The 15,559-nt window shown below is 38.8% G+C and overlaps 1 protein-coding gene across 4 annotated transcripts in view; it reads right to left on the bottom strand.

Annotated features, from left to right (window-relative positions):
• Positions 1–15,559, bottom strand: part of LOC126106879 (longitudinals lacking protein, isoforms N/O/W/X/Y-like) — a 107,432-nt gene that overhangs the window by 38,923 nt on the left and 52,950 nt on the right. Inside the window, exon 2 of one of the 4 annotated variants that reach the window (XM_049913294.1) lies at positions 446–2,100. The exons of the other annotated variants lie outside the window; for them this stretch is intronic. Within the exon in view, the coding sequence (XP_049769251.1) occupies positions 531–1,829 (1,299 nt within the window). The 5' untranslated portion in view covers positions 1,830–2,100 and the 3' untranslated portion in view covers positions 446–530. Of the gene's footprint in view, positions 1–445; positions 2,101–15,559 lie in introns of those variants that run through there. 4 annotated transcript variants of the gene reach the window in all.

Raw genomic sequence — 15,559 nt, 5'->3', positions numbered from 1 at the left:
ATAAGGGTAAGGATAGGAAGAAGATGATGTAAACATAACAAACAATTAATGGTATTTGCAGAAAAACCAATGTTTTCAGTTCCTTATACTAATAGGTGATAGTCTCAATTAAACTGAAGTCATAGTACTCATATATGCAAATACAAAATAACTCTGTAGAAATTCTGGAAGTATTAGAAACAAACTTAAATACAGCACTTTCTTGAAAAAAACTAAAGATTTGTGCAATCATTTTCATACGATTTTTTGTACTGAGAAGTCATTAATCATGTTACACCCATAATCCCACATACGGAAATCATAAGGGGCAAGGGAAATGAGTTACTAGTTTCTAAACTGTCCTTGAATTATTAAAAACAAATACAAAAAATTATGCTCATTTACACACAAGACAGATTTGATTATTTTTCCAGTCCAGTAAATTCGAAAGATAAGAATTCTTACGTTCTTCCAATTGTTGATTCATCCCTGCAGCAATACCTGGCACACATCACAGAACTCAACAGATAAGTCTGCAAACTGCCCTTCAGTTAATATTGATGTCTAACCATGTGCACTTTTAATGTGTGTTTGTGTGTAAATCGAACTAAGCAATGAGGGCACTGAAACTGAGGTTCTTTCCCACATTCATATTTCAAATGTCTTACCAAATCTCTGTGATGTCGATAAGACCTATTACAGGACTGGCACTTGAATCGATTGTTTGAGGCAGGAGTATGTTCTGTGGGTGCCTTGTCAGTCCTTTCCATCTGTTGAAACCACATTTGCTGAGGAAAGGAATCTTCATCACAGAAAGAACTCTCAGTTACCCCACTGACATCATCACTGATATTCTGATGCTGGGTATCATCACTGTCTAGAATGACATCATCCCCACAGTTTTCATTTGAATCACAATTCTCTTGCTTTGGTTCTGCAAATGCTTCTAAAATGCTATTGTCTTCACTCACTGTTGGACATAATGGTGTTCTTGTCACTGAATTCGAAGGTTTCGCTGAAGTCAATTCTTTTTTTGATAGCATCAATTCACTGAAGTTTCCTTCACTTAGAACAGGCAACTGGCTTGTCAGAGATGGGCTGGCTACTGTATCTGGAAACATACTACGAGCTGAGTTACTTTTATCTGATAGCTCTGATCTCCGAAGTGGAAAATCATGGGACGCAGTGTGCGACGGAGGTACCAGATCTTGATGGGCCGGTGGTTCTTCCCTCGATGAATTCCAATTGCTTTTCTTGCGCATCCGAACAGGTGTTGAAATGGGAGTCACTTTTGTATAATTCTGTTTCTGCAAACATTCTGACTGAGAGCTGCTGCCAGATACTTCTAATAATTCTGGAGAGGTACACTGTTTGTAGCTCTCAGGGGAGACATGACACTGAGAAGGTGTGTGTTCATGAGAAGGTGTGCATTCAGAGTACGTGGCTGATGTGTTCCTCCTCCTGTAATCCTGTTTCTTCTCCGACACTGTATTGTCGCCATACGATAATCCTTTCACTTGCAAGAAATTGGCTAGCTGTAGTAAAGCATCAATTTCGTCTTGTGGTACGAGTACTTCACCACGGTACATGAATTCAACCAGTGCCTTTAAGATATGGAATTGCACCCCAGGTAATAAGATAACAGTGTGCTGTCCATAGTGCTGACTGAATAACACCTCAAAATATCGACTACAAGCTGAAAGCATTATTTTGTGTGCTTTTAAGTGCTGGCCCTCAGCACCAACAGTACAGTCAGCTAAACTCTCAGTGTCTAAAAGGTTGTCAAAAACAGATTTTAATGTGGTCTGGTGGGCGTCCCACTTCAGGTTAACATTACAGTCCTGCTCCATTCTTTTTATAAGAAAATTAGGTCCAAGCAGGTGTCCGTTACTCAACAAAATTACAATATTTTTAATTTAGTTCTCTCCTCTGTGTAATTTAACACGTCCATACTTTACACAAAGCTTAAATCTGCTCACAATTTGCTTCAAGTACTGATTAATGTTGTGTTCAGCCCAATTTTTTACTCCAGAATTCTGCAGCTTCATAACAGTTACAATGTACAATAGTCCATCAGGTTGCAGGGCAACTGGTCCATCCTGAGGCTGTCATTTTGCTGACCTAGTGTGCAAACAATCAAATGTTAACCAACTGCCCTAAACTAGCACAAATCAAATACATGAATATATTTTAGAATTATTAATCACTTACAATCAATGTTAGTGTATGATAAATGGTGTGTTAATACTAACACCAAACTTTATCTGGTATGTCAAAAGTAGTCCATCAAATAGTGCACACTATGACCTGTTTGCTTAGTGAGGTAATACTTATTAGAAATATGATTCGCCTGAAAATGTGTGTTTCACAACCCTATCTTTCAGGCTTCTAACATGTATGAAGGCTAATTGCTATGTCTGGTTAGCAATATGCAGTATCTCAGTAACTATGTTCTACATCACACACGTCCAATAGAAAGTATTTAAATATTACTGTATCATAACAAAGACTTCATTTGGCCCAATTTTTATTTGGGGAACTGCTTGATGTTGGCTTATGAAGGAAATCATGCTGTCATCTAACGCAAACCACTGAATAATGAGTAGTGGGAACGACAAAACTTTTTCATGTTGAAAAATATATACACTGCAGAGAAAAAGAAGAGTGGAGTTGAATGTCTTGATATCAGTATAGCCATTAGGGACAGATTACTGCTCATCTGGACAAGAAAAGAAACACACACACACACACACACACACACACACACACACACACACACACACACAGAGAGAGAGAGAGAGAGAGAGAGAGAGAGAGAGAGAGAGAGAGAGAGAGAGAGAGAGAGCGGGGGGAAGGGGGGGGGAGAGATGGTGATGGAACATGGGAGGGTTATGGAAAGAGGGCGGGCATTGGAGAGAAGGGAAGGGAAGTCGATAACAAGATCATTAGAGACAGAGCACAAGCTCTGATTGTATGAAAGATGGGGAAAGAAACCATCTGCGTCCTTCCAAAGGAATTTGCCTGGAACAATCATCCTACTGAATGCAGATCCTGAATGTGAGTGCAGTGTGCTAACTAATGCGCCAGTGTGTTGGAGAGAGAGAGAGAGAGAGAGAGAGAGAGAGAGAGAGAGAGAGCGGGGGGTAGGGGGGGGAGAGATGGTGATGGAACATGGGAGGGTTATGGAAAGAGGGCGGGCATTGGAGAGAAGGGAAGGGAAGTCGATAACAAGATCATTAGAGACAGAGCACAAGCTCTGATTGTATGAAAGATGGGGAAAGAAACCATCTGCGTCCTTCCAAAGGAATTTGCCTGGAACAATCATCCTACTGAATGCAGATCCTGAATGTGAGTGCAGTGTGCTAACTAATGCGCCAGTGTGTTGGAGAGAGAGAGAGAGAGAGAGAGAGAGAGAGAGAGAGAGAGAGAGAGAGCGCTCAAAGGCAGACATGGGTTTGACAGAGTAAGTATCAGGAATGATATGACAGATGGAGGCAAGGGTCAGGAGGGAGGGTGTGGGGGGTAGAGAGGGAGGGTTGGGGGACAAATGGAAGTGCTAGAGTGGGTATGGGAGAAGAGAGAGGTTAGGAGGGAAGGTATGATGGAGGGTGACATGGGATATCATAGTGGGTTCATTTCTTGTGCCCAAATGACAGGGACAAATGTGAATGTGTCATGAAGCTTAATCAGTTTTCTTAGTCATCCACTGCAAATCCTGCAGAGATCAACAAGGCTCAAAATTCAACTGACAATTCACCAACAGAAGTGCTTTTCTTCATGAGAACCTTTTGCCATCTGACTATAATTATGTTTATTATGTTCACTTTTGCAGTTTCCAGTTTGGAGCCATTGTCCACTGTAATGACATCACACACCAGAAAGTCGTGCATACATAACGTCATCAAATGTATTCAATTTGATATCTTTCTGTCATGTTCTGTATCAGTGTCAATGTTATTACATAGTGCCACAATAAGTAAGAACATGCCCAAACAAGAAATGACAGTACTTTTTCTTAAGCTACCAATAGTTAAAGAGTATGTGACTGTTCAAGCTTTCTCAATGGATCCGTTGCAAATATTGTTCTCAGGTTTGCCATTAGATCATACTGTACAAATCCCACAATATTTCATTGATACAACTGTTTGACATCTTCAAGTGGTGGTAGCTGCTGTTTGCACAGCTACAAGGTGCATCTTATAGCAGTGATAACAGCAGCTACCACCACCTGAAGATGTGAAACAGTTGTAATGATGAAACACTGTGGGATTTGTACAATACGATCTGACGGCAAAACCAAGAAGAATACTTGCATTTAAGAATACGTGACCTAATTTAGAAAGAAATGTGGTATTTTTACCCATAATTTGAAGTTTTATGCTAGTGCAATCCATGCAACTAATGGAGAGATCATGATTACAGAAATTATGAACAAGATTACTTTGGATAGTCAGAACTGCAGCACTGCAATGGTGCTACTTCTCAGGAGATGACTATTTTTACAATGACAGTCCTTTCTACCTACTTTTTGATGGCATTAACAACTAATAATAATCGATTTGAAGGAAAGTAGAGAAGCATATAATTACTAAAAAATATTTTACGAGAATATTCACTTACTCCATGTATCACTGTCTAGGATTCATGGGGAGTTATGTATTCTGGAGCAAAAGCCGCTGACAAATTGCATGTAGGCACAAGGTAGAAAATCACGAATTCAAAGGAATACAAAATGAAACAGAACACTCTTCAATAGCCATCTCTGTAAATAATCTATACATTTCTGTACTATAACTGCAACATTCTTGTTATTAGTTTAGGAAATAATTATCTTCGTAGAATCTGTTCAATTTTACAACAGACAGGCTGAGGTGTTAACATCAAATAACTCTGTCTTCATAAAATAATTAAAAAAGGAAAGTTCCTTTTAAACAATCTACGTCTACATCTACATCTACATTTATACTCTGCAAGCCACCCAACAGTGTGTGGCGGAGGGCACTTTACGTGCCACTGCATTACCTCCCTTTCCTTATCCAGTCACGTATGGTTCACGGGATAGTACAATCTGTACTATCTTGTTATACTATTGTTAATCATACCGTATTTACTCGAATCTAAGCCGCACTCGAATCTAAGCCGCACCTGAAAAATGAGACTCGAAATAAAGGGGAAAAAAAAATCCCGAAACTAAGCCGCACCTGAAATTTGAGACTCGAAATTCAAGGGGAGAGAAAAGTTTTAGGCCGCACCTCCAAATCGAAACAAAGTTGGTCCATTGTAATATGAGACACAATTTAGGTCGAATGAATGACGATACAGCTACAGTAGTTTGGTTCGAGTCGTAAGCTTAGCAGTTAAGCTTTACCAGGTAGCCATTGCTATGCGTCAGGCGCTCCGTCCGTATTTATACGGGTACCCCTCCTTTTTCATGTGCTTCGGCTGGTTTGAATCGATTGTTTATTTTGCTTTGATTTGATAAGTGCCGTTTTCTTTGTTATAGGTGTTTGCGTCACTCTTAAGCTGAAAATGCATTACTGCACTGTGTCATGCATTGTTTGTCGCATTCTGATAGTGCGTGCTTACGGCCTGTCGCGGCTCGCGGCATGGCTTGCTTTTGCGCGCGCTACCGCCGCGTACAAAAGAGAGAGAGAGAGAGAGAGAGAGAGAGAGAGAGGAATCGTCTCATTAGTGAAACAATGGCAAGAGACGTTACTTACACTGCTGCTTTCTTTGATAATGATCAACAAGAATCAAATAATAGACTGCGTATGATGGAACATGTTCTGAACGAGAGTTTGGCGAAAATTTTCTCCGTTTGAAAATCTTTCCGGCCGCTTCTTTATTACATCAAATTCTGCACAGAAATTTGAGTCATCTTAGATTTAAAAATCTAGTCACTTGCCGTGCTTCATTTCTGACTGTATCACTATTAGGCATAAGAATAATACGAATATAAACATGACACGATACGTATATTCTTCCGCGTTTGCTGTTGTCTCACTCTAGTTTCGTAGTTTATTAGGCAGAAGGATTTAAATGAGATAGCAGCAAACACGAAAGAATACATGGCGAAATGTTTAATTCGTATTATTCTTATGGTGAAGAGAATATTGTATGTGATTCAAATTTTATCAGGTTCCTACTAGCAACCATCTCTTCTCACAGATAGGAAAAAATTCAGAACATAGAGTTGGCCATATTGACAAACATCCCAAACAGTCTTGCCAGTCAGATTTTCGTAGTACACTGAAATTGTGCTACATTCGAAGATGAACAACACGGAATTTGTATTTACTTCGTTGGATAATGTATGAAAATGCAGTGGTCGAAACTCGCAGCGGAGAAAAAAAAGCTCGTCTTCCACTTTTTTTTAAAAAAAATTATTTACTGACGCAGAGGTTTTGGCGCCAGTATTTATCTTTGTGCCTACAAAGCATGCCCGCGTGGCGCTACATATATTCGACGGCAGAAGTTAGTTGTGGTGGCACGTACCAACATTTTTCATAACTTCCGCTTGCTTTGCACTCGATTCTAAGCCGCAGGCGGTTTTTTGGATTACGAAAACCGGAAAAAAAGTGCGGCTTAGATTCGAGTAAATACGGTACATGTATTTGCATTAAAGAGACAAATTCAGTGATGTACTGGTCATCATCAATATATTTCCTGCTTTTGACAGAATTTTAATTTTCAAGTGGGGAAAGTGAAATAAACAACCTTTCAAAGAACAGTTACATGACCAGGTTTATTTATTTATATTTATGATTTCTCTAAGTAAATAAGTAAACTGAGGATATAAGTAAAAACGCACAGTAGAAAACTAGAGTTACATGAAAATTTAACAATTAAACCAAACCCACCTTATATAGTCTTTCTTCTGACATAGAAATTGGAATGTTTTTTTTTATGCAGTTCTGCCCACTTACTTCCAACCTTTTATTTTTTGTGTTTCTTAGATTACCATTAATCGACATAGATTAACTTTCTTTATAAGATGTGCAAGCTAAAAAATCACTCTCTCTTTTGATTCCTGTGGCTGTTGCCCATTCTCTCCAATTGTTTTCTGAAGGTAAGTACATGATTCCCATATCCCAAATAAAACAAAAGAAGGGAGAAAGCTTTAATTTTATCCACAGTGGTTATTGCAAGAGCTGTGAGGGGTTTAGCTTTCTAAAATACAAAGGAAAGCGCTGCAAACTTCAGTCACAAATTTGGTTTTCATTTACAGCAGAATTTCTTTAAGTCCGAATGCCCCCGAGTAGTCAGTGTCAGAATGTGCCATGCTCTAAATAAAAATCCTTTTGACTAAGGAGAGAGTTGTTTGGCATAAATAACTTCCAATATAAAGTACATTACAAGATATACTCTGTCAGAATGAGGTGACAGAGACAACAGCAAATTCAAATCATGAATGAATGAAGAAACCCACAGGTTTGCCCAATCCACCTTGGAAATTTCACACAAGTTACATGCATCAAGGTCTAGTCCACTGTTGGCTATGTGGGAACACTGACGAAGCACCAAACTGAGTCATCACTCTCGTAGGCTTGATCAGCAGTGATGTGACAAAGTTGACTCACAACCTTTCCTCACAGCTTTACTTCATCACTCCTACCTTTCAGACACTCCGCACAATCCATTCACAATCAACTGCAGAGTGTAAAATTTCATTCCAGAAATACCCCCGGACTGTGGTTACGCCACGTCTCAGCATTAGCCTTTCTTCCAGCAGAGTCAGTCCTGCAAGCTGCACAGGAGAAGATGTGTGACATTAGGGAAGCAGGAGATAAGGAACAGGAGGAAGTAAAGCTTTGGGGACGGAGCATGAGAGAAGCTCAGGTAGCTCATTCAGTTGAGCACCTGCCTGCAAAAGGCAGATGTCCTGGGTTTGAGTCCTGGTCTGGCACACAGTTTTAATCTTCCTGGACGTTTCATATCAGCACACACTCCACTGCAGAGGGGAAAATTTCAGACTGAAAGAATGTTTTATGGAGTGGCGAGTTGTGGCACACTATGCATCACTCGGACAGGCATATTTCAGATACAGCGCAAAGTGGAATTTGGAGCAGGTAGTGTGACAGTCATTTCCTTGGGTTGTTCTTGTACCATTAGTTTTGGCCAATGGAAAGAAGGAGATTAGAGCTTAATGTGCTTCCGATAACAAGGTCATTAGAACTGGAGCAAAAGCTCGGATTGTGAAAGAAAACTGGAGATGTCCTTTCCAGAGGAACCTCCAGGCATTTACTGAAAGAAATCATAGAAAATATTAATCTGGATTGTCATGTGGTAATTTGAATTGCCTTGATGTGACTCCAGTTGTTTAACTACTGTCATCTCACTCAATTTAGACAGTGGTGAAGTGAACATAACTCTCAGTAATAATTTAACATTGCACACTTTCTAAAATGAGTCAATAAGTTAGAATAAGACACTATTGTATCACAACACTAATGTTTCTGATCACAGAGTAATAACCACACCTGCTTTAGCCAGGCAAGAGTTCCAGTGTCCCATTATAAACCTTTAAGCTCTGGTAAGTGACAAGTCTATTTGTCCAGAACCTTGCCAACTTGCAATCAATATGCTTCAGGAAAACTGGAGAGAAAACCTAAATTCAATATGTTTACACTAAATGGAAAGCCTCTCCCTATGATTACTTGTTATAATAATGGAAAAGAGAAGTTATACATATAACAAATTATGTGCCTGGTGTGTTTGTTCAAACAATAATCAGTGTGTGGAACTGTTTATTTTCATATTGCACACAGAAGAGAAGACTGTATCTGCCAATATCCATCTTCTTTCTGGAGAAGAAAACTTATAACAACACAAATGAAAGCAAGAAGTGGAAAGTCTAACTGCATCATTATAGCTAACCACAAAAATTACTAAAGACAAAGAAGACTGAATAGATCTACACCTCTATGTGCTAAGCTTAATACCTTGGCAAAAAATCTGGCCAGAAACCCACGAACACTCTTATCCTATGTAAACTTGCTAAATGGTTTTAAGGCTTCCCTCCAGTCACTCATTGAGGAATCCAGTGCGGAGGTAGATGATAGCCAAAGATTTAAATTTCATATTTAAGAAATTGTTCCCGCACGAGAATTGTACAAAAATGTTGTCATTTGACCATCACACATACTCATGTATGGATGACATAGTAAAAGGCTTCCCTGGTGTATAAAAACAAAGCAGACATTTGTAAAGGCAAAGAGTTTGGACAGAGATGTCAGTCGAGGCGCAGGTACAGAGGCAAAGATGTTGTTGAAAGACAGGTGAGATATGAGCGGCGGCAACTTGAAATTAGCGGAGGTTGAGGCCTGGCGGATAACGAGAAGAGAGGATATACTGAAGGGCAAGTTCCCATCTCCGGAGTTCTGACAGAACACAAGCGATGTTGTCTGCTTGTGTCTGTATATGTGTGGATGGATATGTGGGTGTGTGCGAGTGTATACCTGTCCTTTTTTCCCCCCTAAGGTAAGTCTTTCCGCTCCCAGGATTGGAATGACTCCTTACCCACTCCCTTAAAACCCACATCCTTTCGTCTTTCCCTCTCCTTCCCTCTTTCCTGACGAAGCAACCATTGGTTGCGTGGTTGCGAAAGCTTGAAATTTTGTGTGTGTGTGTCTATCTACCAGCGCTTTCCCATTTGGTAAGGCATGGAATCTTTGTTTTTAATATATTTTCCCATGTGGAATGTTTCTTTCTACAGGGTGTATACGGGGACAAGGAAAAAAAATTCCCGGATTTCTCCCGGATATCCCGTTTAAAAAATATGCTTTTTCCCGGGCGAAAATACACTTTTTCTGTTCTAAGTGACAGTAGGTTTTCCGTAGATTTTCCCTCAGAACTGTAAAACTTATCAATCCTTTGAATGGTTAACGTTTTATACAATAGCATGGAACTTGCCGGAAAAAAAAGAAAAGACGGGGCAAAGAAGTTTTGGAGAGACTTTTAATAAAAAAAAAAAAGAAGTGAAGTTTTGGAAAGACCTTTGATTTGCAGCAAAATATACGTTCCATATTTTCGTATTACGAAAGTATAAATGCGAATTGCACCAAACACAGGGCGTTAGTTTCCGGAGCGTTGAAACTGAGGTTGCGGTGTTCTTTTGTAAGCGAGTCATATCTCAAGCCACAAGATCTCGTCAGCCGATGACAGCAGTTATTCAGAGCATATGACACGTGTTATAGTCAACCAACAGCAAGATCACTAGTTACATAGCGCGAACACGCAAGAGGCAAAGTTAACGGTTTACATTTACAAGGAAATAGTGGTTGCTGGTGATTTCAATGTAGATTTCCTTAAAGACTCTCCCAATAAGAACTTATTTGAGTTAGTAACACTATCATTCAACTTAATTCCCACAGTAAAGTTCCCCACTAGAATAGCCACTTGCTCACAAACAGCCATTGATAATATCTTTATAGAAAAGTCCAATGAACAAAATTATATTACAAAACCAATAGTCAATGGCCTCTCAGACCATGACATGCAGTTCCTTCTGTTAAATGTTAATACTGAACAGGATATAAAATCTGTTAAATCTGAGCTCAAGAGGGTAATCAGTAAGCCAAAAATTGATTATTTTAGGACACTCCTCAGAGACATTCACTGGACTGATGTTTACAGTGCTCATGGGATGAATGAAAAACATAACATTTTTGCTAATAAAGTGCTTACCTTATTTGAACACTGCTTTCCCCCAAAACTTACCAAGGTTAGAGCAAAGTCTACAAAGAAGCCATGGATTACTCGAGGAATAGGGGTATCTTGTAAAACAAAAAGAAAACTGTATCTGTCAATCCGAAACATTTCCAATGTTGATGCTATAGCGCATTATAAGAAATACTGCAAAATATTAAAGACTGTAATACGGATGTCAAAGCAAATATATTACAAGGAAAAGATAGTCATATCAGATAACAAAATAAAGACAATATGGGATATAGTGAAGGAGGAGACCGGTAGAACCAGACATGAAGAGGAACAAATAGCATTAAGAGTAAATGATACATTGGTGACAGATGTGTATAGTGTTGCAGAACTTTTTAACAAACATTTTATAACTGTTACTGAAAAGATGGGGTTGTCAGGTTCGGTAGATGCTGCTATGGATTACCTTAGACCAGACATTTCAAGTAACTTCCATAATATGAATTTGACCCTCACTACCCCAACAGAAATAATGTCCATCATAAAATCTTTAAAATCAAAAACATCTAGTGGGTATGATGAAATATCAACAAAGTTAATTAAAGAATGTGATTCTGAGCTAAGTAACATATTAAGCTATCTGTGTAACCAGTCGTTTATCAGTGGAATATTTCCTGAATGGCTGAAATATGCTGAAGTTAAGCCACTGTTTAAGAAGGGAGATAAAGAAATAGCATCAAATTTCTGTCCAATTTCACTGTTGCCAGCATTCTCAAAAATTTTCGAAAAAGTAATGTACAGTCGTCTTTATAACCATCTTATCTCAAATAACATACTGTCAAAGTCACAGTTTGGATTTCTAAAAGGTTCTGATATTGAGAAGGCTATCTTCACTTACAGTGAAAATGTGCTTAATTCATTAGACAAAAAATTGCAGGCAACTGGTATATTTTGTGATCTGTCAAAGGCATTTGACTGTGTAAATCACAATATCCTTTTAAGTAAACTAGAATATTATAGTGTAACAGGAAATGCTGCAAAATGGTTCAAATCTTATATCTCTGGCAGGAAACAAAGGGTGTTATTAGGAAAGAGACATGTATCAAGCTATCAGGCATCATCCAACTGGGAACTAATTACATGTGGGGTCCCACAAGGTTCCATTTTGGGGCCCTTATTTTTCCTTGTGTATATCAATGACCTTTCATCAGTAACATTACCAGATGCCAAGTTTGTTTTGTTTGCCGATGATACAAACATTGCAATAAATAGCAAATCAAGTGTAGTCTTAGAAAGATCAGCCAATAAAATATTTGTGGACATTAATCACTGGTTCCTAGCCAATTCTTTGTCACTAAACTTTGAAAAAACACACTACATGCAGTTCAGAACTTGTAAGGGGTGTCCCAAGAGTATATGCCTAACATACGATGACAAGAAGATAGAAGAAGTGGACAGTGTTAAATTCTTGGGATTACAGCTTTATAATAAATTCAACTGGGAGGAGCACACCACAGAACTGCTGAAGCGTCTTAACAAATCTCTGTTTGCAATGCGAATTTTGTCAGACATAGGGGATATAAAAATGAAAAAGCTGGCATACTATGCTTACTTTCATTCCATAATGTCTTATGGGATTATTTTTTGGGGTAATTCATCAAGCCAAGCTAAAGTTTTCCGGGCACAAAAACGTGCAGTAAGAATTATATGTGGTGTGAACTCAAGAACATCCTGCAGAAGCCTGTTTAAGGAACTAGGGATACTAACTACAGCTTCCCAATATATTTATTCCTTAATGAAATTTGTCATTAAAAATATATCACTTTTTCAAACCAACAGCTCAATTCATGGAATCAATACTAGAAATAAGAATAATCTTCACAAGGATTTAAAGTCACTTAGTCTTGTACAAAAAGGTGTGTATTATTCAGGAGCACACATTTTCAATAACTTGCCAGCAGCCATAAAAATCTTAACAACCAATGAAATTCAGTTTAAGAGAAGCCTAAAGGATTTATTGGTGGCCAACTCCTTCTACTCCATTGATGAATTTCTTAGTAAAACCAACTGATTTGTATATAAGTACAACATAACTTCTGCACAATTTCAGTGCAGTAATGTGTTCACTGAAAATTTGTGTGTCTGTGTGTGTGTGTGTGTGTGTGTAAGTATAATCTAACTTCTACACCATTTCAGTGCAGTAATGTGTTCATTGTAAATAAGTATTACAGTAGTTGTATTACATGTTTATTACCTTATAAATAATTAAAAAACTTTTTTATTTTAAATTCAGTGCATTAGTATTTGTAAAATGACTCTTAGTGTTCATTAAAAAATGACGATCATTCCACTTGGGACCTGTGGAATGGTACATTAGCTTATTTGTTTTAGTTGTAAATATTTGTCATGTATTGTTGTTTTTCTGACATGTTCCACATCCTGGAGGACCTCCTCACTACGGATCAATTGGAATGAAAGTAAATCTAATCTAATCTAATCTAAACATTAATGTACACAGTACGGTATATCTACAAGAAAAGCTAAGCTTTCACATATAATGTTAGTCTCTAAGATTAACACGCTACAACAGAACCTAAGCTTTCACATGTAATATTGATTTTTTTTTTTTGCGCGTGTTATACTTTAAGACACATCACACAAATGTGCCAGAAAAATTTAAAATTATGACATAAATGTCTCGGCTCCAAATTCTTGTAAGTGGCTGGTCCTCAAACTGTTCAGTTTCGAACACTCTGTGATTTAGATATCCATCCCACTTTCTCACACGTAACACAATTCATCTTGCGTAAAAAGAAATTTACTTTGAAAGTAACGCTTTTCTAACCACCGTTCGTAATACTATCCGGAGACTGTTAGAAATAGGTTCGATTTACCAGTTGCCAGAGAGCGCCAGAAAACAGGCATTATTGTGCGTGTGCAACTGCAGTGGTGTAGGAAGCCCGTATGTGCACTAAGAGAGCTTACATTACACCATAAAAGAAACAGTTCATCAGAGGATACTCCAAAGAGCATCGGAAATTCGTAAACCATACTAAAATGCATAATTCGGCTTGAAGTGCAAATTGGCTTTTTCCAGATTCACAATGAAGTAGGTCCCATCTGATATTAAGCTTTCCAGTGTGGTTTTTGAGATGTAAATTTTCTTGGAGTACCACTACTCTACGATCTCATTTTTGGTTCTTTATTACGACATAATGCCATGTATGACAGAAGATGATAACGTGCACTTGAAATTCAGCGAACAGTTGGAACTAGCCAATACTGTAGACTGAAACACTTCGTTTCAAATAAAATGATTGCCTCAAAGGAAAGATTAATAAAGCCAAATTTCTTTAGCAAACTTGCAAAAATAATTTTACTGTTCTGCAAATGCTTGACTGCTACTACCTTGGAAACAAAATAAAATCAGAAAGCTGAAATTAATAATATATTTTTGCCCTCCGTAATTATGTGAATGTATTTTAATTCGCTTGATAGCTCCCGGCCACAGAAATCCGTTTTGTTTTCATTTGACATGGTAGCTGTACACGAAGAGAAGCAGCGAAATCAAAAATGGTTCAAATGGCTCTGAGCTCTATGGGACTTAACATCTGTGGTCATCAGTCCCCTAGAACTTAGAACTACTTAAGCCTAACTAACCTAACGACATCACACACATCCATGCCCGGGGCAGGATTCGAACCTGCGACCGTAGCGGTCACGCGGTTCCAGACTGAAGCGCCTAGAACCGCACGGCCACACCGGCCGGCGCAGCGAAATCACTTAATGTTAACACGGCTAACGTGGAGGTTAACCCCCTCCCCACTACAACTCAGCGTGAATCTGGCAGCTAGGGCGCATGGAAAAATTTTTCTTGTTTGCATTTGGCTGCTTACTGCTACTACCAATACAGCTAACAGCCAAACTTCAAGTAGCGGGAGAAGGTACTGCTTAATACTCGAGTCAAATGCGCATGCGCAACAGACCGCTGGCAATTGGTCAAACGAACCTAATGTGAACAGTTGTGACGTCATGCTCATAGCAAGCAGTTTATTGTTACGAAGAATTACAGTCTGCGCCCTACGGCATTTGACATATTTTTGCTATTTGCAGACGCTTGTTCGTGCACGGTTTTTTGTTGTTGTAAATTGCACATTTCCTTTGCCACTAAAGTTTTATTTTTTTTTTCCTCTCGTTTATATTTTATTGTTGCAGTATCATTCTCCAGTAGCAGGATATAATAACATTCTTTGCTAGAGAATCTATTCTGCAGTCAAAATCACAAACATTTAACTGAAAGCTAAAACAATGAGAAATTCCCGGAATTCCGAAAAATTCCCAGGTTTTTCCCGGTTTTCTCCCAGATGAAAAAATTCCCGGGTTTTTCCCGGATTTCCCGGTTGTCCCGGGTCGTATACACCCTGTTCTATTTTTTATATATATGGTTATAATAGAAGGAAACATTCCACGTAGGAAAAATATACCTAAAAACAAAGATGATGTGACTTACCAAATGAAAGTGCTGGCAGGTTGACAGACACACAAACAAACACAAACATACACACAAAATTCAAGCTTTCGCAACAAACTGTTGCCTCATCAGGAAAGAGGGAAGGAGAGGGAAAGACGAAAGGATATGGGTTTTAAGGGAGAGGGTAAGGAATCATTCCAATCCCGGGAGCGGAAAGACTTACCTTAGGGGGAAAAAAGGACAGGTATACACTCGCACACATACATATCCATCCACACATATACAGACACAAGCAGACATATACAGAGGCCTCTGTAGGTGTTGGTGGTCGTGGGAGGGTGCATGGGACAGGTTTTACACCGGGGGCGGTTACAAGGGTAGGAGCCATAGGGTAGGGAAGGTGGTTTGGGGATTTCATAGGGATGAACTAAGAGGTTACGAAGGTTAGGT

This window comes from Schistocerca cancellata, chromosome 10 (assembly GCF_023864275.1).
Source record: "Schistocerca cancellata isolate TAMUIC-IGC-003103 chromosome 10, iqSchCanc2.1, whole genome shotgun sequence".
In the NCBI taxonomy this organism is placed as follows: Eukaryota; Metazoa; Arthropoda; class Insecta; order Orthoptera; family Acrididae; genus Schistocerca; species Schistocerca cancellata.
This window is presented reverse-complemented; position numbering and strand designations above follow the sequence as displayed.